Here is a 24,141-nt window from a genome sequence, read left to right as displayed (position 1 = left end):
CTCGTAATGATGGGTTGCATGTAATCCTTCGTTCTGGAGTTTGAACTTTTGGGCTCAAGTTTCTGGCAGAGGACTTGAATCACAGCTTTCTGCTGCCACCTACGGACCTGACCCATTTTTTGAGGAAGATTGAAGATTGTGCCTGTTAACACAGTATCTTCATTTAAGAAAATCATGTTCAATGCCACTGAGTAAATGCTGAATCAGTTTTTTCGTCATTATTCAGTTTGGAATGAATGACTTTAATTTTGTGAGTATTGAGATGTGTTGCCTCTAGCATTTTCTCTTCCTCAAGTGTTTGCTATTTATTGAAAATTATTTTCTTTATTACACTATTAAGTATGACACCAAACTTTAGATATTTGCTCACCCATAATGTGCATACAAAATCTTTTTGGAATGTAAATTAGTATCTCTTTCAGAAATGAATGCTCCTTTTATTTGAATGAGAGGGTGGAGGTAGTATTGGGGTTTCATAGAGGATGCAAGCAGTGAAATTGGTTGCAGCTAAAATGGAATTATAGAATTAATATAAGTGATGAATTGGAGCATTGTGGTCCACAATGTTAGGTGATCAATCCTTTCCCTAGTTTCCCCTAACTGATCTTCCAGATTAATGAATATAGACCAAAGCCAGGATAACAGAAGAGAAGCACCAAAATTATAGTGCAGGTGTCCAAATGAATGATGCCCAGGTATTAATAATATTTATTATAGCAAAACTATATTCTATTAATAGGATTTGAGCATTTTAGTTTTTAACAGATTAACAACTGGAGAAAGGATCCTGAAGGCTTAGCTTGAAAATCTTTTAATTCACCAATCCATCTCGGTGAGAAATGTCAACCATGTAAAACCATCTAAAGCATCCATTTTCTCTACTACTAACACAGGTTGGTTGTACTGTGTGGTTCCTACAAAATACAACACTGTTACTTTTTTCAGACTACTCCAGCAGCAGGTATTGTGACCTCACCCCAAGATGGACCCGGGGAGCAGGTGAATGGATGCAGATTCTCCCAAAATTGTAAATCATCTTGACTTTGAAATATATCACAGGTCCTTCCTCATCACTGTGTGTAAATCCTTCAACTCCCTCCCTGACGGCACTTTGGCTTAAAAAGGTAACCCAAAACCATCTTCTCAGGGGCAATTAGGAATGGGTGATAAACATTGACATTGCTAGCAACGGTGTTCCACAAGGCTGCGTCCTCAGTCCCAACTCCCTATTCATTTATGATTGTGCGGACAGGTTTCGCTGTAGCTCCATCTACAAGTCTGCAGTTGATATCACCCTAGTGGCCTTAAATATAAATCATCTGAGCCTGGTGATTTATCCATTTGAAAAGATGCTAAATCTTCTAACTTATTCATATTTTACCATGTTTATCTGATTCAACACCTACTTCCTTGACTTGTGCATGTTTCGTTGTTGACTTCAACATCAGTATCTTTCTTTTCCTTTGTAAAGACATCTATTTAACACTCTGCCCATGTAATCTTTTTCCACGCATAGATTACGTTTTTCTCCAAGTCCTAAATCAGCCCTACTCTCCCTGCTCTTATACCTTTTGTGTTTATAAGACATCATAAAACATAAAACATAGAACAGGACCTTCATCCTACAATGTTGTGCTGAACCAGATAAATTAATAATCAAATGGCCAGCTAAACTCATCCCTTCTGCCTACACAATGTCCATATCCCTCCATTTTCCTCACGTTCATGTGCCTATCCAAACATCTCTTACAAGTCCCTAATGTATCTGCCTTTACCACCACCCCAGTCAATGCATTCCAGGTACCCACTACTTTCTGTGTAAAAACTTGCCATTAACATATCCTTGAATCTTCTTTAATTTTACCTGCCTCCATTTTCTCCTGCTTTCTAATTGTTTTCCTAATTTCCCTTTTACTTGCAGCCCAATACTTTCTGTATTCTTCCAGGCATTCTGCAACATTAAATTGCCCACATTTGTCACAAATCCCTCTTTATTTGCTTTATTTTTCTTCTTATGAACTTTGTAATCAAGGATCTCTAGTTTCATCAGTCAAAGTCCATTTTCATGCAAGGATTGTTTGGGCTCATGGATGAAGGGAAGGGCAGAGGACAGTTTGAATTTTCTGCAGTTGCATGGAAAAATCTTGTGAGCCTGTGGACATGGAAGAGAAAATCAGGTATTTGTGAAGGAAATAGTCTATTCATTTGGGCCGCAGAAAGGGGAAAGGAAGGGACGAAGCCTTTGGTAGTGGCATATCATTGAATGTGACAGAAATCGTGGAACATCACCAGTTGAATATGGAGTAGAAGGTCAGGATAATGAGAAAGCTATCCAAGCTCTGAATGGGAGATGAGAATATGGGTGAGGAAAATAGGCAGGAAATATAAAAAAAATTAATAAAGTTCATGGCTAATTTCCCTTGAAGCTTTTATTATCCAGAAATTGTCACGTACCAAAACACAGTGAAACATTTGTCTTGCATACTGATTATACGGATCAATACATTGAGGTAGAGCCAGCTGAAGTAATAACAATGCAGAATCAAGTGTAATAACTCAGAGAAAGTGCAGTGCATGTAAACAATAAGGTGCAAGATCATAATGAGGTAGATTGTAAGGTCAAGAGTCCATCTTATTGTACTAGGGAACAATTTAATAATCTTATGACAGTGGGATAGAAGCTGTCCTTGAGCCTGTTGGTATGACCTTTCAAGCTTTTGTATCTTCTGCCAATGGAAGAGTGGAGAGAAAGAATGTTCAAGGACTGGAGTCTGCAGTCTCTTGTTTGGCCAATAAAGAGCAGTATGTTTCTCTGAAAGAAATGGCTCACATTGATGAGTTATTGGAAGGAAGCTGAATTAAACTGGCATATTGAGCAGGTTTACACACCTGTCCAATTCACCTCTGTGGTTCACAATTCTTGTGTCAATAAGCACTTGCATCTGACTACCAAGCTAGCTCTGGAATTCCTAATGGCAAAGCATATTCTTTAAGTCATAATGGTGGTGTTCTGGAACTTTAAGGTATTCCTTCTAGAACTTAACAGTTTTATGTTGGTCGTCACCTGCTTCCCTTTGAGACCGTAGAAAGATTTGGCCAGTCTCTCACAAAATGTTGCTCCCACATACTATTTTTTCATTTATTCCCGTTCTGTGGGCACTGTCTGCTTATGCTAGTGAGTTTGTAATAGAAGAGGAAGAAGATATATTCAAGATCCAGTCCTGCCCTGCCTTCTTAATGTTCCAGAACGCTGCTTATCTGGCTGATATGACCTTTGAACTGCCATGCCTCTGTAAGCCTAAGGAGGTGACCTCAGTTGTCTGGTACTATCAGAAAAAACTGGGCAAGGGACACACAAAGGTTCTGAGTGACTTCAATGGAATGAAGATTTTAGATACTTCACAGTTACGTTTTGGATCACCAATAAGTTCACGGTTCAGTATCTTAATGTTTAGCCTGGTAGTTTTCAATGCCCAGCCTGAAGATTCTGGGCATTATATGTGTGGTTCTGTGAAGGGCGATTACTTCTACGGTTATGATGTTGATGTGCAAAGTTACAGCAATGCGCAGATAACCTTCCAGGAGCAGAATAAGAAGCCTCAGATGGATGTGGAGACTAAGACCTACAAGATTTTTACGTTGTATTGGGACTGGACCGTGTGTGATCGGTGTGGGGTGAGAGGAGAACAACGGCGCATTGGCTTGTGTTACTTCCATAGCCATTACCTCTATTTCAGGTACAAGAAGACCATACCTGACGTGGTCTCCTGTGGCTCTGCTGCTGTTCCCCCTAGGTACCACCACATCCTGAAGAAGAGAAAAGCTGAGATTATGGTGCGGAGCTGCTTCACGCAGTGTCCAAAACCTCCCAACTTCGTTGAAGGACAGACGTTCATCTTTGACCTGTTCGGTTACACCAATGACAAGAATAAGAAAGTTCCTAAAGTCCCAGTGCAGGTGCACATGCATTTCATAGCTCAACCCTTGATTCTTGCCTGTCCAGGAGCCAGAGCAGAACAAGCAGTGGCCTGGGACAAGGGACAACGACAGCTCTACAGGCAGGAGTACATGATGGGTGTAAACAATAGCATGAGGTTGTACATTGACCATGGCAATCACCTGGTTTTCCGTGACTTTCAGTTGAGTGATACTGGGACCTATTTCTGTTGGAAGCAAGGCCAGATGGTGGCTGGGATTAAGCTGAAGATTGGCCTCCCACCGAGGATCCATCGAAGTTTCACTGATCCTGAGTCCATCTTTGCAATGCAAACAATCCTGAGCTCTTACTTCATTTTGATGATAATATTTATTTTCATCAAATGTATGAAATGTTGCAATTATTATTTTGTTTGCTTTTAAAACAGGAATATGAAGCAAATATTTATCCCTTCACCTGTTCAAACAAATTGGTCAGTGTCAATATCTGTGTGGAATTATATTTATACATATACACTGATTAGTCTAGGTATACAACTGGAGCCCTAACTTTCATTTCAATTGGACTCTGGTTTCAGTTATTAAATAGGAAGGGTTAGGTCAGATGCCTGTGTTGTCTTTGCATTTTGCACGATGAGCACAAGCACATGGGAATTTGTTATATTAATCTTTTATTAATATAAATATATAACTCCATGTTAAAGAATGGTTTCACAGTAGATATGACTATATGAAATTTAGGGCTATTATGTAGAAGACTTTACCTTATTACCAAAATATCATAGGAATGGAGTGCACAGCCATGTGAATTGATTTGTGTTACAGACATTCTGGGATGAGTTAGGGTTCCAATACTTAGGAAACTAATAAAGTTTCGTATTTGGAAAGTCCACAGTGGAATAAGCAACAAAATGGATAACAAATGGTTGTAACTAAACTCATCATAACATGAGTGTACAGCCTAACAGCGTTTTACAGAATATAGTTGTATGTGAGATTCACTTCTGTCTATTCTAATTAAGCATGTCTATGAAGCAACGTACTAGAGTTCTTGGGGTATTGCACCTGAAGGAGTCCCTGGTATGTGAGTAAGTTTGATATATGTAGGTCATTTACAGTGCATGAAGATTTTGTGTTTTGATTTCTCATTTGCTTGATTAAATAAAGAATATTAACCAGATGCTTTGAATGATTCATGGTTCTCAAGCTTGTATTAAGATTCAAGATTGTTTAATGTCATGTCCAAAACACAAGTGTAAGGAAGAACAAAATAATTGTTACCCTGTATCTGATGCAATACAAAGAAAAACATAAGAAGATAAAGAACACAATAAATATAAATACATAAGATAGCTTATATACCTAAATTGATTGTATGTCCATAAAGTGACAGTGGGCACAGGAGTGTCTGTACATAAGGTGACCCTGACAGGAAATGATAAAGTAGTGGTGGCGGGGAGCATGGTGGGGTGGGGGGGGGGTGGGTTGAGCAGCCTTACTGCTTGGGGATAGTAACAGTTTCTGAGTCTGGTGGTCGTGGTGTGGATGCTATGTAGCCTCCTGTCTGATAGGAGTGGGACAAACAGTCCATGACCAGGGTGGGTGGGTGGGATCCTTCATGATGTTATTGGCCTTTTCCCGACACCTTTCCGTATATGTATCCTTGATGGTGGGTAGGCTGCTGCCAATGTTGGGAAGTTTCGACTACCCATTGCAGAGCCTTCCTGTCCATCGTAGTGCAGTTTCTGTACCGCGGTGTAATGCAGCTTGTTAGGATGCTCTCTACTGGGCACCTTGAGTTGCTCACCTCTGCTTGGTCAGGATTAGTCAGAAGTCAAGGGACATAAGTATAGATGTGCATGTCTAGCTCTCTTCAGCCTCCTCAGAAGGTAGAGGCATTGGTGAGCTTCCCTGACTGTGTAGGATGAGAGATTGTGCGAGATGTACATTCCTAGGATTAGAGTTGGATGGATATCCATACCCATAGAAGGACTATATGAATATCTGGTAACACCTTCAAAGCAAAATGCTGCAGATGCTTGAAACCTGACACAAAACCAACATGGTAGGTAACAGTTGTGGAGAGAGAATTTATTTATTTATTGAGATACGCGCAGAATAGGCCCTCTTGGGCATTCAAGCCAGGCTATCCAGCAATTCCCCAATTTAATCCTAGCCTAGTCATGGGACAATTTACAATGACCAATTAACCTACCAACCGGTATGTCTTTGGACTGTGGGAGAAAACTGGAGCACCTGGAGGAAACCCACATGGTCACGGGGAGAATGGACAAACTCCTTATAGACAATGGCGGTAATCAGAGTTAATAATTTAGCATTAATTTAGCAATCTTCAACAGCAAGGTTCACACAATGTTATTGAGTTTCCCTGTTTTAATGCTGCCTTGTATCTGTTCCAAGTCTCCTTGCTGCCAGTGTGTAGCTAAGTAACTGAGACTTGATAGCCAAATTGGTCAGAGATGTACAAGATGTACTCTTCGGGCTACTGGGGAGGATTACTACTTAATGAATGGTTGCTTGAATAATTGGTGTGGTGCGTGGGTGGGGGATAGAGGTGACTGATGTGCTATACAGGAGTAAGAGGGACTTTGGAAGACTGGTGAAGAACAATACCCACAAGGGTGTGTCAGGGAAGTCTCTTCAAGAAGTAATACTACATGATTGCAGTTTGTGAGCACCAGCGCTTTGGGGAAGCCTGCAATACTGGCACATTTATGTGCCCAGTCTGCACTGAAGAGGAGTTTCTCAGATTTATTCACCCTGAGTTTCTCACCTCTCCTGGGAAGCTACTGTGTTGGTCAGGAGTCGAGGGAAAACAATGACCTTCTCTTATTGACCTTGGTGACCTCCCTAATGCATCAGTGAAGCAGTGAAGTGAGGTGTGATGAAGATCATACCAAACTAAGAAGCAAACAGTGACCCTAAACTTGACTTCTATGGGAAAAGCAATCCAGTCACATGAGAGGGTGGCAGAGTGGTGACTTACTTTGTGTTACTCTCTTATGCTTCTTTATGTGACCTTGGGCACACTCTACATGGAGTTTGCACCTTTTTTCTATGACCACATGGATTTGGTTTACTTCCAAACACTATATGCTGGTGAATTAGCTGGCTACTGTATTATTTTATTAACTTTAATAAAAAAGTTGAAAGGGCTGTTGTTGGGCATGTGAGAGAGAATAACTGCAGGGGTACAGGGAGATGGGGGGTGGTGTGTGGTGAGACTAATGATACTGCCTCTCCTGAGATTCCTTCTGGGTCATTGTAAGTAGAAGTAGATGCTGTACTTGAGGTCAGGGTAGTCCACATCTTATTAAAGATAAAAAAAATAGGTGGCCCATTATTTCAGGACAATGCCAATTTTTAAAAGCTGGCAATTTCGAGAGCCAATAAAAACTGCCATTTTTCAGACCTCTGGGCTTGAAAAATATACTGGAGGTGAATTTGGAGCATTAGGCAATTGTTGACATCATTTCTGGGAGTTTTTCAGCAGGGAAAAAGAGTCCCAGTGCAAATTTGGATGTTAAATTTCCCAATGGATGCTCGGAATCTCAGAAAGGGGTGCAACATTGCACCTTGTTTGGGAGCTGCATGACAGAATTTCTAGTTCCCTCTGTTCCATCCAGCCTATTCCTGCGACTGGGAAATCTCCTATATCACTGTGTTTTCTCTTGACAACTGACTAGTGAGTGCTGGCCTCTCCAACTATGCCTAGATTTGGAAAGTGAATAAAAATAAATTTGCTTTTGATAAATTTATAACACCATATCCTTCCCTATTCAAATAATTACTCCTACTAATTTCCCAAGTATCCTTTCTCTACTGATGTGAAATTAGTGAGACTATGACATTCCAACTGTGCTTCTTCATCTTCATCTAGCTTTTTTTTTAGCTGGAAACAACATATAACTTACATCCACTTTCCTGATGTGTGACATTTATTCCTGTGCATTTACTCATGTAGTCCTCTAGAGGGCAGGCATGTACTGCTTCCCTAATCCAAGGTGCACAAGTAACAAATAACCTGGTGTCTGAACGCTAATCATTAAATCACAAAATACATAGAAACAGAAGGCCCATCTCAGATAACTATCGCTATCTGACCACAGATCTATATTGCTTTTACCAATATTTTTGACCCGTTTTTGCTAAAGTGGAGCAGATCAGAACACTTTATGACTGAGTGATCCAACAATAGTTGGGAGGTATTTATCAGAACATGAATGAGAAATTAAAGGCTGAGAATTTGTTACATTTGTGTGTCAGCTGCTGTCCACTATTTTAGTATTTGAGAGCTGGCACAAAGCTCATGGTCTGCTGGGACCTGGACTACCAATAGTAGACACCTAATATTGTGGAATCATATCTCTAATGCTGCCTCTGCAAAATTCTCAAAGCTTACAGGAGGGACATCCAAACCAATATCAGTGTCTTCTGCCAGGCCAACGTTCCAGCATTGTGGCCCTAATTACACTCAGACTGCTGCATTCAGATGCCTGATATCAGACTCCTGAAATAGATGCTATTCTGAGATCTGTCATGAGAAGGGATTATCGGGGTGCAGCTGGAGGAAATGGTTCAAGGATGTGCTTAAAGCCTCCTTAAGAAAGTTGCAGCTTCTCCAATAACTGGTGGGAGTCTCTGGCCCATGAATGTAGAAGAGCATTTGGGAAAAGATTGAGAACCTGGAGTCCATGCATTGGAAGCATGCAGAAAACTGATGTAAGGAGCAGAAGGAATACACAACACCAGTAACTACCAAGCGGCCTCCCTTCAGCGTCCTGTAAAAGAGTATGCAGATCCTTTACCGGATTCATTAGCCAGTCAGAACCCACAAAGGCATGGTGAAAACAAATAAGCCATCTTCAGTTCTGAGTGAATGCTGAAGAAGAGCAAGATTATTTCACTTGTAGGGTTGCCAACTCCCCAAGGTTATCCTTGTCTCCAGAAGTTACTGATCAATCTCTAGGTCATTGTTGTGAGCAATGTAGGAAAAGAATTGTAGGCTTGCTATAAAAGAGGTGTATATCTATATACTATACATGTGCACATTGGGAAACCAATTGTTACAGAAATATAGGGTCAAATGGCTGTCTATTATGTAACAGTACTGCTGCTCTTCCACATACAGAGTGGTCTTTGCTGTACTTTATGATTTCAGACTGCATGTAGGTATAAATCTATTCAATAGAAGTAGTTGAAGACTGGCCCTTGATTATAGCAATGATTCCCATCTTTATATCTTCTAGTTATAGATCTCTCTACTGGCTAACAGTATAATATACTCAAGACTTCCCAAGAGAATTAAAAGTTCTTGAAGTTTAGTCATCAGCATCATCTCCACATGGATACATACCAGCATGAAGTAATCATCAAATTACTGATGGTTGGCGTATGAGCATTAAGTAACAGCCAGGATGCAGAGATTGTTTTCATCCTATGGGATTGCATAGGATCAGATGGATTCATTAAATCTATTTGAGAAGGCAGATCAAACCTTCTGTTACCACATCATCCGCATGGCAACACTGCCAGTTGGTGCCAAAGTTATGTGCTTGTTACTGTGGTGAAATTCCATGGCCTGACTCAGAGACAAGAATGTTATGTTACTACTGAACCATAGAAAGCATTCCGTCTGGATGCATAACAGTTTGGTATAGCAACTGTTGTGCATGTGCTCACAAGAAACTGCAGAGTTGTGGATACAGCTCAGCACATCACAGGAACTGGCCTTCCCTCTATTGACTCTGTCTACACTTCTTGCTGCCTCAGTAAAGCAGCCACCATAATCAAAGACCTCACCCACTCCAAACACTCTCTCTTCTCCCCTCTCTCACTGGACAGAAAATACAAAGGACTGAAAGCATACATAGTGGATTCTGGTTAATTGGAACACATTGGGACGAGTACATTTTGGCCCAATTAAGTGGCTGCCCCAATTAACCAAAGTTTCATGAAAATAGTAAAAGTTATAAAAAAGGCAAACTACCATTTAACTGAGTAAGAAATTATATATTTAAATGAAATACAGAACAAATTAGAACAGTATCAATACTAATACAGTATTATAATACCGTGTATTTGTTCCTAATAGTTATTGACGGAGGAATTAATCCAGTGTATGCAGCTTTGTTCTTTTGGTTGACTGTAAATGAATAAAATCAGTGTAGATACCTAGTGGAGATAATGGCTGCTTTCATACAATGCTTTCGATTATTGCATCCTCCAAATCTTCAGTTTCATTGTAACTTTCAAGTTGATTGTCAATACCTTCAAGTTCTTCATAGGTCCGAACTTGTTGAAGTAATGAAATTGTTTCATTTTCACTTCCAGCCATTTCTGGCGTCTCCAAGTCCGGAAGCTTGAAACCGTAGTGAGCAAAACAGATTTGAATTGTCTTACTGTTTATTTCTTGCCAACTATCGGTGACAAAATTCACTACTTCTTGAACACAAACACATGCAACTGATGCTATTTAAAAACTGTTCACTTGAAGCACGGTGTAGTGTCTAACGGCCACACAGGTGCACATGACTGACGCTAATTAGAAACTGTTCGGCAACAGTCTCCTGTCTCAAATAAGTAGCATTGTGTTCCAAATAAACAAATGGAATCTCGGCTATTTTCTCGATTAGTTCTTTAAGAGCTGTCCCAAATAAGTGGCTGCTCTGATTAACCGATGGTGCAATTAAATGGAATCCACCGTACCACCAAGCTCAAGGACAGCTTCAGACTGTCGGACGGACCTCTTGTACAATAAATGGACTCTTATCCTCATAATCTACCTTGTTATGATCTTGCAGTTTATCATTTACCTGCACTGCACTTGTTCTGTAGCTTTTACACTTTATTCTGCGTTGTTATTGTTTTACCGTATTCCAGCTCAATTCACTGTGTAATGATCTGATCTGTATGAACAGTATGCAAGACAAGCTTTTCACTGTATCTTGGCGCATGTGACAATAATATACTAATACCAATACCAATACGATGGCTGATGTGTGACTGAGTGGAGTTGTGGTGTTACATGCCTCTGCCACGTTTTCTGGAGTTTCATAGTCCAGGGACTGGATTGTTACAAGAGCAAAATTGGCCCCTTATTCTCAGTCCTTATCATTGTGCTGATGAGGGAAAAGACACTGATAGTAAATCACCTCAAGTAGAAGTGTTAATCAAAAGTTGGCTTCACACATGAGGAGTTCAGTGTTGTGGCTGAGATCTGAATGCCAAGGAAAGTCAATAATCCCACAGGTTTGTTCACCAAGATATAGAAGGCTATGGATCAAGTGCTGGTATGAGGGATTCGTGTGGTTGGGTAATAAAAGGTTGACATGGATATGGAAGATGGAAGGGCCTTTTTGTGTGCTGTAAAACTATGACTGCAATGAGTGACTGCTGGTGGTTTAGGGGTTAACTAGGGCAAGCCAGTGATGGCTGCTGTGTGTGAGGTGAGCTGCAATAGTCCAGGACAAGTTGAGAATTAGAATCAGAATCAGATTTATTATCATTGGCATGTGTTGTGAAATGTGTTAACTTAGCAGCAGCAGTACAATGTGATATATGATCATATAGAAAGTAAAAAATAAATAAGTAAATCAATTACAGTAAATATATATGTGTATATTAAATAGATTAAGATAGTGCAAAACAGAAGTAGTATACTGTATATTAAGAAAAGTACTGAGATAGTGTTCATGGGTTCAATGTCCATTTAGGAATCATATGGCAGAGGGAAAAAGCTTTCCTGAATCATTGAGTGTGTGTCTTCAGGTTTCTTACCTCCTTTCCAATGAGAACAAGGCATGTCTGGGTGGTGGGGGTACTTAGTGATGGACGTTGCCTTTCACCGCTCCTTGAAGATGTCTTGGACCCTACAGGTTGGTGTCTGTAGGGTGAGTTAAGATGCACAGGGACTTGGTGTGGCTGTGCATTTGGTGAGCTGGGACCTTGAGGGACAGATGGCTGGTGGGTGTGTGGAGTGAAGTGGGGCATGTCAGGGTGGGGAACATAAAAACATAAAAATAATAGAAGTGGCATTAGGTCAATTGGCCTCACAAACCTCCCCTACCATTCAATATCATCATGGTTGATCTTTCTCAACTCTCAACTCCTCTAATATGCTAGTTCCACAGATCCTTGAATTCCTCACTTTTTTACAAAAATATTTGTCTCCTCTTTAAATCTGCTGAATAATCTTTGAGGTATTTAAAAAAGAAGTTCCTACATGCCTCAGTTTGAAATGAAAACCCCCAATCTTTTGACTATGTCTACTTATGTCAGATATTGGTGTTTCCACTCTTTGACAGATTATGTTATGTGGGCGGGTTGTCTTCCGTATATGATTACTGATTACTGACTACTGAGATTTATGTAGAGTGGGACGGTGCAGCTACCTGTATGTGCAGCTGTTCCCTGCCCAGTTTTATTTCTAAACCTGATTGGATGTAGAAAGTATGACCTGCCTGTGCTGTGAAACTGGAAGAAGAATCAAAACTGGTTTAGAGCAAATAGTGAAGGAACACGGACGGATCAGTATTTCTAGATTTCTAAGTTTGAAGTCAATGTAAGTAATTAAGTATATTTATCAAAGTTAAATTTCTGAGCTGCCAGATTCTGTCTGCTTGCTGCTGGTCCGTTGGTGTATATATGAGGAGGCAGTAGGCACCATCCAAGTTGCTGCTTCTTGCCTCAGAGATTGAATGTCTTTGACAAAATAATAGGATTTGAATTCATAATAGAATACTACAAAATAGCAGGAGCCTTTCAGCTCACAATTGTACCACCTCTTAGATAGAAATCCCCAGTTAGTCTTTCTTCATTGCAATTTACCCATCTTCACCAGGAAAAAAAATTTCAAGGATATAATTAATTGGGAAATACTAATCAATCTTCTTCCACCATTGCTATGGGTAGTATATTTACTTTAACTTTTAACTTTTTAAAAGCTCTCTTCCTGGGTTCAGGATTAACCCTTCTTGGGGATCAGGTTCTGCATTCAATACCTTTCACTGAGGTCAGTTGGATGAACACCATGGCTCACTGGGGTTCATATTCCATGGTACTGTCTCATGTCGATGTCTATGTTCTGGTTGTTAGCTCTCAACTAGTTCTATGTTTGCTGTTAGACATTGGGGTCTGGTTTTGTGGGCATTGCTCCTTTTTGTAGTTTGGGTCTCTAAGGCAATGTATTTCACTGGAGGCCAATTTTACAGGTACCACCCCTCAAAAAGGGTTTGGGTTCCCTGCATTCTGCTTCTCACTGGTACACTGTTCCATGGATATTGTCTATCATTGGAACCAAGGATATGAGGGGGTTATCTGATGCTGATGGATTTGGACTTATTTTCACTTGAGTTTAGAAAAAGGAGAGCCAGTCTTGAAATAAATAAAATCCCAATAGGCAGATGCTAAGAGGCTTTTTCCACTTGTTGGAGAGCCAAGAAACAGGGAATAAACTGAGGATAAGGGGTTGACCAACTCGAAATGAGTTGAGGAGACATTTCTGTAATTAGGTGGTTACGAATCTTTGGAATTCCTTATTAGAGGGTCATGGATGCTTATTTATTGATAATATTTATATCTGCGGTTGGTAGGTTTATGACATTGGATTGCAGATGCTATTGAATGGAGGAGAACCTGGTCAGTCAGAGAGCCTGCTCCTACTTCCATCTCGCATATTCCCATGGTGATCTGGTGGACCACCTTCCAGATTATTGCTGTTCTTTTTGTGGAAAATGCTTCCTGATTACAGTCCTGAATGATCAACTCTAATTTTAAGTTTATGTCTCCTTGTGAAATACCGCTGCAGTGGATTCACGTCACAGATTACATAAATCTGGCTTGTATTTTCATGAGGCTAGAAGATGGAAGGAGGATATGACTGAAGGTTTTAAGATAGTAGCAATTTAATATGCCAATCACACATAGACACTCTTTAAAGAGGAATGGGGGGGGGGTACTTATTCTTTGATCACACCTAAAAATTGGTGACCATTTATGCGATTGCTGACTGAGGGATCTTGTGAGGGCAGACTTGTATCTATTTGCCTAAATTACAACTGTGATTACACTTCTGAAGGTACTTACTTAGCTAGGAAGTGTTTTTTATGTCTGAAGATCATGGAAGGGACTGTATGAGTACAGGTTATAGCAAAAACTTAATCATGGATTTCCATGTAGTCTGAGAGTGTGTTATAATTGCATTGGTGGATCAGTGTAAACCGCGGCTCTCGATCACTAAGTACCTGATACTATGTCACTTTTTATTAAATTGTTCTCCTAATGGTGCTTGGCTACTCCTGGAAAAACTGCTAGATGAATACCTTCAATATATGTCATTGAAATCCTTAATTGTAGGATTGAAAAAAAATAGGTGTGGTAAATTGGTGTATCCTTTCATGTTTCTAATCAAGAGGTGTGTTTACATCTGAACCGTAAATTAGATTAAATGAAGTCGAACCAGTTTGCTATAAACAGCTTTGATCAGAAATCTAGACCATACAGTTCAATTCTGCAATTTAACACTTTTACACATACTGTGACCAAATAAACTTATATTTTGCTGTCACTGTTCTTTGCATTCAATTGATTTTTTATACATATGACCATTCTTCATATGTCAGTTATATCAGAGCATTCATGAACTACAGTATGTAATGCCTGAAGATCATTTTGGGGGGGCGGCATGGTAGCATAGTGGTTAGTGGTTAGCGCAATGCTTTACAGTACCAGAAGCTGTAAGGAGTTTGTACATTCTGTCCATGACCGCATGGGTTTCCTCAAGGTGCTATCGGTTATTCTGGACAGAGATGGGAAGAAACATCTTCACCCAGTGGTAAATCTTTGGAGTTCTCTATCCAGGAGAGCAATAAGGTTCAGTTTGTGAGTGCATTCAAAACAGTGAGCTATAGATTTGGGGATGTTGTGGGATCTAGGGTTAGTGCAGGAAAATGACACTGAGGTCAAGGACCAGTCACAATGAACCAAGGACAAGCAAAAATCTGCAGATGCTGGAAGTCCAAGCAGCACACTCAAAATGCTGGAGGAATTCAGCATCTATGGAAAAGTGTACAGTCGACTTTTCGGGCTGAAACCCTTCGGCAGGACTGATTTTCACTCAACTTCACTTGCCCATCATTGAAATGATCCCACAACCAATACAAACAACAGGAATTCTGCAGATGCTGGAAATTCAAGCAACACACATCGAAGTTGCTGGTGAAGGCAGCAGGCCAGGCAGCATCTCTAGGAAGAGGTACAGTCGACATTTCAGGCCGAGACCCTTCGTCAGGACTAACTGAAGGAAGAGTTAGTAAGGGATTTGAAAGTGGGAGGGGGAGGGGGAGATCCAAAATGATAGGAGAAGACAGGAGGGAGAGGGATGGAGCCAAGAGCTGGACAGATGATTGGCAAAAGGGATACGAGAGGATCATGGGACAGGAGGCCCAGGGAGAAAGACAAGTGGGAAGGGGAGAAAACCCAGAGGATGGGCAAGGGGTATAGTCAGAGGGACAGAGAGAGAAAAAGGAGAGTGAGAGAAAGAATGTGTGTATAAAAATAAATAACGGATGGGGTACGAGGGGGAGGTGGCATGAACATTGACTTCTCTAACTTCTGCTAATGCCCCACCTCCCCCTCGTACCCCATCCATTATTTATTTTTATACACACATTCTTCCTCTCACTCTCCTTTTTCTCCCTCTGTCCCTCTGACTATACCCCTTGCCCATCCTCTGGGTTTCCCCCCCCCCCTTGTCTTTCTCCCCAGGCCTCCTGTCCCATGATCCTCTCATATCCCCTTTGCCAATCACTTGTCCAGCTCTTAGCTCCATCCCTCCCCCTCCTGTCTTCTCCTATCATTTTGGATCTCCCCCTCCCCCTCCCACTTTCAAATCTCTTACTAGCTCTTCCTTCAGTTAGTCCTGACGAAGGGTCTCGGCCTGAAACGTCGACTGTACCTCTTCCTAGAGATGTTGCCTGGCCTGCTGCGTTCACCAGCAACTTTGATGTGTGTTCCACAACCAATGGATTCACTTTCAAGGATTCTTCATCTCATGTTCTCAATATTTATTGCTTATTTATTTATTATTATTATTTCTTCTTTTGTATTTGTACAGTTTGTTGTCTTCTGCACTCTGGTTGAAAACCCGAGTTGGGTGGTTTATCAATGATTCTGTTATGGTTATTATTCTGTAGATTTGTTAAGTATGCCCACAAGAAAATGAATCTCAGTGTTGTACATGGTTACATGTGTGTACTCTGATGATAAATTTACTGTGAACTTTGAACTTTTACCAGGTGGTGGTGATCCTTGCTCACCTGCATTTCCAGGGCATGGACTACCATTATAGGCACCTTAAAACACTAGAGGGATATCATCCTCATGGTTCACTTAAACCAAATCTCAGTGCAGTCTAGGTTCAAGAAAGAATGTACCATAGCACCAAAACTCTTCTTGAAATTCCATGGTGCAAACTTCACACAGGAAGTGATCACAATTCTATCTCCTTTACCATAGCATTGGAGAAGGATAGGAACAGACAAGTTAGGAAAGCGTTTAATTGGAGTAAGTGGAAATATGAAGCTATCAGGCAGGAACTTGGAAGCATAAATTGGGAACAGATGTTCTCAGGGAAATGTACAGCAGAAATGTGGCAAATGTTCAGGGGATATTTGCGTGGCGTTCTGCATTGGTACGTTCCAATGAGACAGGGAAAGGATGATAGGGTACAGGAACCATGGTGTACAAAGGCTATTGAAAATCTAGTCAAGAAGAAAAGAAAAGCTTACGAAAGGTTCAAAAAACTAGGTAATGATAGAGATCTAGCAGATTATAAGGCAAGCTGGAAGGAGTTTAAGAAAGAAAATTAGGAGAGCCAGAAAGGGCCATGAGAAGGCCTTGGCAGACAGGATTAAGGAAAACAGCAAGACATTCTACAAGTATGTGAAGAGCAAGAGGATAAGACATGAGAGAATAGGACCAATCAAGTGTGACAGTGGAAAAGTGTGTATGGAACTGGAGGAGATAGCAGAGGTACTTAATGAATACTTTGCTTCAGTATTCACTATGGAAAAGGATCTTGGTAATTGTAGGGATGACTTACAGTGGATTGAAAAGCTTGAGCATATGGACATTAAGAAAGAGGATGTGCTGGAGCTTTTGGAAAGCAGCAAGTTGGGTAAGTCTCCAGGACTGGACGAGATGTACCCCAGGCTACTGTGGGAGGTGAGGGAGGAGATTACTGAGCCTCTGACAATGATCTTTGCATCATCAATGGGGATGGGGGAGGTTCTGAAGGATTGGAGGGTTGTAGATGTTGTTCCCTTATTAAAGAAAGGGAGTAGAGATAGCCCAGGAAATTATAGACCAGTGAGTCTTACTTCAGTGGTTGGTAAGTTGATGGAAAAGATCCTGAGAGGCAAGATTTATGAACATTTGGAGAGGCAATGATATGATTAGGAATAGTCAGCATGGCTTTGTTAAAGGCAGGTCGAGCCTTACGAGCCTGATTGAATTTTTTGAGGATCTGACTAAACACGTTGATGAAGGTAGAGCAGTAGATGTAGTGTACATGGATTTCAGCAAGTCATTTGATAAGGTACCCCATGCAAGACTTATTGAGAAAGTAAGGAGGTATGGGATCCAAGGGGACCCTGCTTTGTTGATCTAGAATTGGCTTGCCCACAGAAGGCAAATAGTGGTTGTAGATGGGTCATATTCTGCGTGGAGGTCGGTCACCAGTGGAGTGCCTCACGGATCTGTTCTGGGACCTTTACTCTTCGTGATTTTTATGAATGACCTGGATGAGGAAGTGGAGGGATGGGTTAGTAAACTTGCTGATGACACAAAGGTTGTGGGTGTTGTGGATAGTGTGGAGGGCTGTCAGAGGTTACAACGGGACATTGATAGGATGTAAAACTGGGCTGAGAAGTGGCAGATGGAGTTCAACCCAGGTAAGGGTGCAGAGGAGATTTATAAGGATGTTAACAACAGGAATTCTGCAGATGCTGGAAATTCAAGCAACACACATCAAAGTTGCTGGTGAACGCAGCAGGCCAAGCAGCATCTATAGGAAGAGGCGCAGTCGACGTTTCAGGCCGAGACCCTTATAAGGATGTTGCCTGGATTGGGGAGCATGCCTTATGAGAATAGGTTGAATGAACTTGGCTTTTTCTCCTTGGAGCGACGGAGGATAAGAGGTGACCTGATAGAGGTGTATAAGATGATGAGAGGCATTGATCGTGTGGACAGTCAGAGGCTTTTTCCCAGGGCTGAAATGGCTATCACAAGAGGGCACAGGTTTAAGGTGCTTGGAAGTAGGTACAGAGGAGATGTCAGGGGTAGGTTTTTTACGCAGATGGTGGTAAGTGTGTGGAATGGGCTGCCAGCAATGGTGGTGGAGGCAGATACGATAGGGTCTTTTTAGAGACTCCTGGATAGGTAGATGGAGCTTAGAAAAATAGAGGGCTATGGGTAACCCTAGGTAATTTCTAAAGTAAGGAAATGTTTGGCACAGCATTGTGGGCCGAAGGGCCTGTATTGTGCTGTAGGTTTTCTGTGTTTCTATGTTTCTATGAATACAATTAATCCATAGAAAGAACATGAATTTGCTCACTCTTTCTCACATCGGCTTCAGAATCAAGGTATCCCAAACCCTGCATACTTCAGTTCAATGAGCAAGATAAGCAAGCCATCATAATCCTTTCTCTGCCAACATCATGAATCTCTCTGTCTCAATCTACTGCCTTCCTGTTGCAAAATCTGTTGTTTCTGAATTGCCTGTTTTTACTGCACCCATCCCTTTTCCTCTTAATTCATTGTATGCGGGCCGGTGGCATTAAAACTGAAGCCACCTGAAGCACAGCTGCAGCATCTGACAATAGTAATAGACATTCAACAAGCCCTTGATCCAGTAGAAAGCCTGTAGGTGTGGGTGTGAATGTGAGCTAAGACTAGTTCCTTTCTGGAATTAAGTGCAGACTAATGCTTCCGGAGTTTTGCCTTTCTTTGATGTTCCTTGTACATCACCATAGCAGCCATCATAATATTACTACTGAATGGTTTATACCTTCTGGAGGATGTTGATTTTGACCACGGTGTCTTGATGTTCTGATACTAACCTTTCCTCCAAGATGCTGGGTTGCTCACACCCCAGGAAAGAAGCAACAATGAGGAAAATCAGAGGGCAATAAAGTAAGAACAGATTCAACTGTTGTGTATGTTAGTTGCAAAAATAATGGTGAATAAAAAGTGAAGCCAGTTTGACTGAGAGTCAGGGACCAACCAGGTTGTTAACAATGAATCTGTCTGCTTTCCAACTGACACAGAAAGACAGGGCCCCCTGAAGATTGACATGGTTGACCATTAGGCTGGTGGTTGTGCATGGGTTGAACAGTGTCTGAATGACACGCATACACAAGATGTTGGAGGAACTCACCAGGTCAGGTACCATCTACGGTCTTGACCCAAAACATCAATGGTCCACTTCCCACCATAGATAATGCCTGACCCATTGAGTTCCTCAGCATCTTATATGTTGCTCCAGATTCCAGCCTCCTCAGTCTCTGGTGTCTCCAGGACTCTGATCAATCTTGATACACAGATGCATCTAGATCCATGGGACTGGAGCAGTTGGAAGAAGATACTCAAGGTTTCCAAGTTTATCCAGATACCATATGGGACTGGTGTCTAAACTCCATACTAACACCCAGTTTCTGTTTCAGTGTTAGACTCCACTGTATGAAGTGGAGAATGGTTTTTCACTGAAGGACATGCTCCATGATCTACACAGTCTTGTGTCTTCAGCCTGAAACATTAACTCTGTTTCTTTTACCACAGATGCCGCCTGACCAGCTGAGTGTTCCCAAATCTTCTGTTTATATGTCAATATGTAAGGACACAGGGATTGATACACAGGCCAAGAGATCATGAATGATGCATTTTGATACAAACATTAAAATTGTATTATAATGTGCTTTTTTATTAAGGCAAAATCCAAAGGATATTTTTCCATACTATTAACTGTGTGTACTTTGATAATTGTTTAATGGTGGTTTGTGCTGTGCTAGTGATTGTATAGGAATGAACATTTTGTTAATCTGAGCCAACCCGAGCATTCACAGGACAAAGAGCAAGGGGTAAAGTAGTTGTTATGTCACAATAGAGGAGATGCGCAAAAGATTCTACACATCATCCAATAGATCCTTGCATTACTGACTTGAGTACAGAATACAGCAAATGGTCCACTAAGGGTAGTTGTTCTCCCTTGAAAGAATAAAATCGATCGATGATCTTGAGGTCCTGGTGCCATGCACGGGAGTGTTCGACTGAATTTTCAGCAGCTGTTTCAGTTGTGGGTCCCTCTGTTCAAGAATGGAGTGAGGAGAGCCAGGAGAGGCCGTGAAACATCCTTCACAAGTAGGATGAAAGAGAATCCTAAGACAGTCGACATATACATCAAGAGAAACGGAATAACTAGGGAAAGAAGGTGATGAAGATAATTGATGAAGGTTGATAGAACATAGAACATAGAAAACCTACAGAACAATACAGGCCCTTTGGCCCACAATGCTGTGCTGAACATGTACTTACTTTAGAAATTACCTCGGGTTACCCATAGCCCTCTATTTTTCTGAGCTCCATGTACCTATCCAGGAGTTCCTCTTAAAAGACCCTATCATATCTGCCTCCACCACCGTCACTGGCAGCCTATTCCACGTACTCACCACTCTCTGCGTAAAAGACTTACCCCTGACATCTCCTCTGTACCCACTTCCAAGCACCTTAAAACTGTGACTTCTCGTGTTAGCCATTTCAGCCCTGGGAAAAAGCCTCTGACTATCCACATGATCAATGCCTCTCATCATCTTATACACCTCTATCAGGTCACCTCTCATCCTCCGCCGCTCCAAGGAGAAAAGGTCAAGTTCATTCAACCTATTCTCGTAAGGCATGCTCCCCAATGCAGGCAACCTCCTTGTAAATCTCCTCTGCACCCTTTCTCTAGCTTCCACATCCTTCCTGTAGTGAGGTTACCAGAACTGAGCACAGTACTCTAAGTGGTGTCAGACCAGGGTCCTATATAGCTGCAACATTACCTCTCGGCTCTTAAACTCAATCCCACAGTTGATGAAGGCCAATACACCGTATGCCTTCTCAACCATAGAGTCAACCTGTACAGCAGCTTTGAGTGTCCTATGGACTCGGACCCCAAGGTCCCTCTGATCCTCCACACTGCCAAGAGTCTTACCATTAATACTATATTCTGTCATCATAGTTGACCCACCAAAATGAACCACCTCACACTTATCTGGGTTGAACTCCATCTGCCACTTCTCAGCCCAGTTTTGCATCCTATCGATGTCCCATTGTAACCTCTGACAGTCCTTCACACGATCCACAACACCTACAACACTTGTGTCATCAGCAAACTTACTAACTCATTCCTCCACTTTCCTCATTCAGGTCATTTATAAAAATCACAAAGAATAGGGGTCCCAGAACAGATCCCTGAGGCACATCACTGGTCACCGACCTCCACGCAGAATATGACCCATCCACAACCACTCTTTGCCTCCTGTGGGCAAGCCAATTCTGGATAAACAAAGCAAGGTCCCCTTGGATCCCATGCCTCCTTACTTTCTCAATAAGTCTTGCATGGGGTACCTCATCAAATGCCTTGCTGAAATCCATATACACTACATCTACTGCTCTACCTTCATCAATGTGTTTAGTCACATCCTCAAAAAATTCAATCAGGCTCGTTAGGCACGACGTGCCTTTAACAAAGCCATTTTAACTATTCCTAATCATATCATTGCCTCTCCAAATGTTCATAAATCCTGCCTCTCAGGATCTTTTTCATCAACTTACTAACCACTGAAGAAGACTCACTGGTCTATAATTTCCTGGGCTATCTCTACTCCCTTTCTTGAATAAGGGAACAACATCCACAACCCTCCAATCCTCCTGAACCTCTCCCGTCTCCATTGATGATGCAAAGATCATCGTCAGAGGCTCAGTAATCTCCTCCCTCGCCTCCCACAGTAGCCTGGGGTACATCTCGTCTGGTCCCATTGACTTATCCAATTTGACGCTCTCCAAAAGCTCCAGCACATCCTCTTTCTTAATATATACATGATCAAGCTTTTCACTCCATTGTAAGTCATCCCTACTGTCGCCACGATCCTTTTCCATAGTGAATACTGAAGCAAAGTATTCATTAAATACCTCTGCTATCTTCTCCGGTTCCATACACACTTTTCCACTGTCACACTTGATTGATCCTATTCTCTCATGTCTTATCTTCTTGCTCTTCACATACTTGTTGAATGCCTTGGGAGTTTCTTTAATCCTGTCTGCCAAGGCTCTCTCATGGCCCCTTCTGGCTCTCCTAATTTCATTCTTAAGCTCCTTCATGCTAGTCTTATAATTTTCTAGATCTCTATCATCACATAGTTTTTTAAACCTTTTGTAAGCTTTTCTTTTCTTCTTGACTAGATTTTCAACAGCCTTTGTGCACCACGTTTCCTGTACCCTACCATCCTTTCCCTGTCTCATTGGAAAGTGCCTATGCAGAACGCCACTCAAATATCCCCTGAACATTTGCCATATTTCTGCTGTACATTTCCATAAGAACATCTTCTCCCAATTTATGCTTCCAAGTTCCCGCCTGATATCTTCATATTTCCCCTTACTCCAATTAAACGCTTTCCTAACTTGTCTGTTCCTATCCTTCTCCAATGCTATGGTAGAGGAGATAGAATTGTGATCACTATCTCCAAAATGCTCTCCCACTGAGAGAACTGACATCTGACCAGGTTCATTTCCCAATACCCTTCTCTATCACCTGCCTGTCCTCCCTCTCGCACAGTCTCCAAGCTTTCTCTATTTGTGAGTTAACAACCCTTTCCTCCATCTCTTCAGTTCAGTTCTAGTTTAAACTCTCCCCAAAAGCTTTAGCAAACCTTCCTGCCAGGATATTGGTCCCCCTCAGATTCAAGTGCAACCCATCTTTTTTGTACAGGTCACACCTGCCCCAAAAGAGATCCCAGTGATCCAGAAATCTGAATCCCTGCCCCCTGCTCGAATCCCTCAGCCAGGCCTTTATCCTCTACCTCACTCTATTCCTATACTCACTGTTGCGTGGCACAGTTGAGTTGTGGATGTTGTCTATGCAGATTTTGGTAAGATCTTTGACAAAGTTCCTCATAGAGGGCTCATTCAGAAGACAAAGATGCATGAGACCCTTGGTGACATGAGTTTTTGGATTCAGAATTGACGTGCCCATAGAAGACAAAGTGTAATGGTCAATAGGACTTGCCCTGGTTGGAGGTTTGTGACTAGTGGTGTTCCACAGTGATCTGTACTGTTTGCAATATATATAAGTGATCAAGATGAAAATATAGCCAGCTGTGTTAGTAACTTTGCAGATGATGCAGAGATAGGTGGTGTTGTGAACAGTGTATAAGACTATAAACGTGCAGTCCAAATATAGCTGGGCTATATTTGTGCGTGTGTGAGAGTATTTGTAATGAAACAAAAACAGAAAACATTAGGAATACTCAGTAGGTCAGGCAGCATCTGTTGGACGTGCCACTGTTAATGTTTCAAGACTACACACACTGTACATTCATCATAGATCAGTTAGCATGGAAACAGGCTCTTTGGGCCCCATTACCCATACTGATCCTTTTGCCCATCCACACTGGCCCCATTTGCCTGAAAGGGAGATGAGATTGGAAGAAGTGCAAGGGACAAGGTATAAGGACAGGTGCTACACGCTCCAGTTGCATGGGAAAGTGCAGTAAGAAGGGGAGTCACTGGTTCCCTTTCCTATTATCTACTTCACTTTTCCATCGACATCCTTCTTACAGTTATCTCCCATTTCATATTTTGAGCATCTGTATTTTTTTTAATTTTCATTTTGTGAAAGTCTACATGTACTTATATGTTTGTATATTCAACTGTACATTTTAATGGAACCTGTAACCATTTTCCTTCTCATTCAGGTCCTGCTACAGCCTGCTGATACATCCATGACTGAGTACGAGAACTTGGATGATCACCATTCAGAAGGAACTGACAACGTGGAGCCAGGTAGAATTTCAATTGATTCCGACCTGTCGCATGTTAAACGTGGAGCCAGGTAGAATTTCAATTGATTCCGACCTGTCGCATGTTACA

At 41.5% G+C, this 24,141-nt stretch overlaps 2 protein-coding genes across 4 annotated transcripts in view; both read left to right on the top strand.

The window, feature by feature from the left end:
- LOC134340609 (solute carrier family 15 member 1-like) overlaps positions 1–24,141 on the top strand; it is a 168,597-nt gene that overhangs the window by 36,177 nt on the left and 108,279 nt on the right. For 2 of the 3 annotated variants that reach the window (XM_063038048.1, XM_063038049.1), the window contains one exon: positions 23,967–24,054. In XM_063038048.1, coding sequence (XP_062894118.1) covers positions 23,967–24,054 — 88 coding nt within the window. Of the gene's footprint in view, positions 1–12,453; positions 12,521–23,966; positions 24,055–24,141 lie in introns of those variants that run through there. The other variant, XM_063038050.1, reaches the window with a different exon arrangement.
- Positions 3,112–4,359, top strand: LOC134340323 (Ig-like V-type domain-containing protein FAM187A). Its single transcript, XM_063037411.1, has one exon. The coding sequence runs from the start codon at positions 3,112–3,114 to the stop codon at positions 4,357–4,359; it is 1,248 nt and encodes a 415-aa protein (XP_062893481.1).

Source organism: Mobula hypostoma, chromosome X1 (genome assembly GCF_963921235.1).
Source record: "Mobula hypostoma chromosome X1, sMobHyp1.1, whole genome shotgun sequence".
Classification (NCBI taxonomy): Eukaryota; Metazoa; Chordata; class Chondrichthyes; order Myliobatiformes; family Myliobatidae; genus Mobula; species Mobula hypostoma.
Note: the sequence above shows the minus strand (reverse complement) of the source record. Positions and strands in the feature narration are given on the sequence as shown.

Excerpts from the sequence above, each read along its gene's own strand:
- LOC134340323 (XM_063037411.1), top strand. The coding sequence starts at position 3,112 with ATGTTGCTCCCACATACTATTTTTTCATTTATTCCCGTTCTGTGGGCA.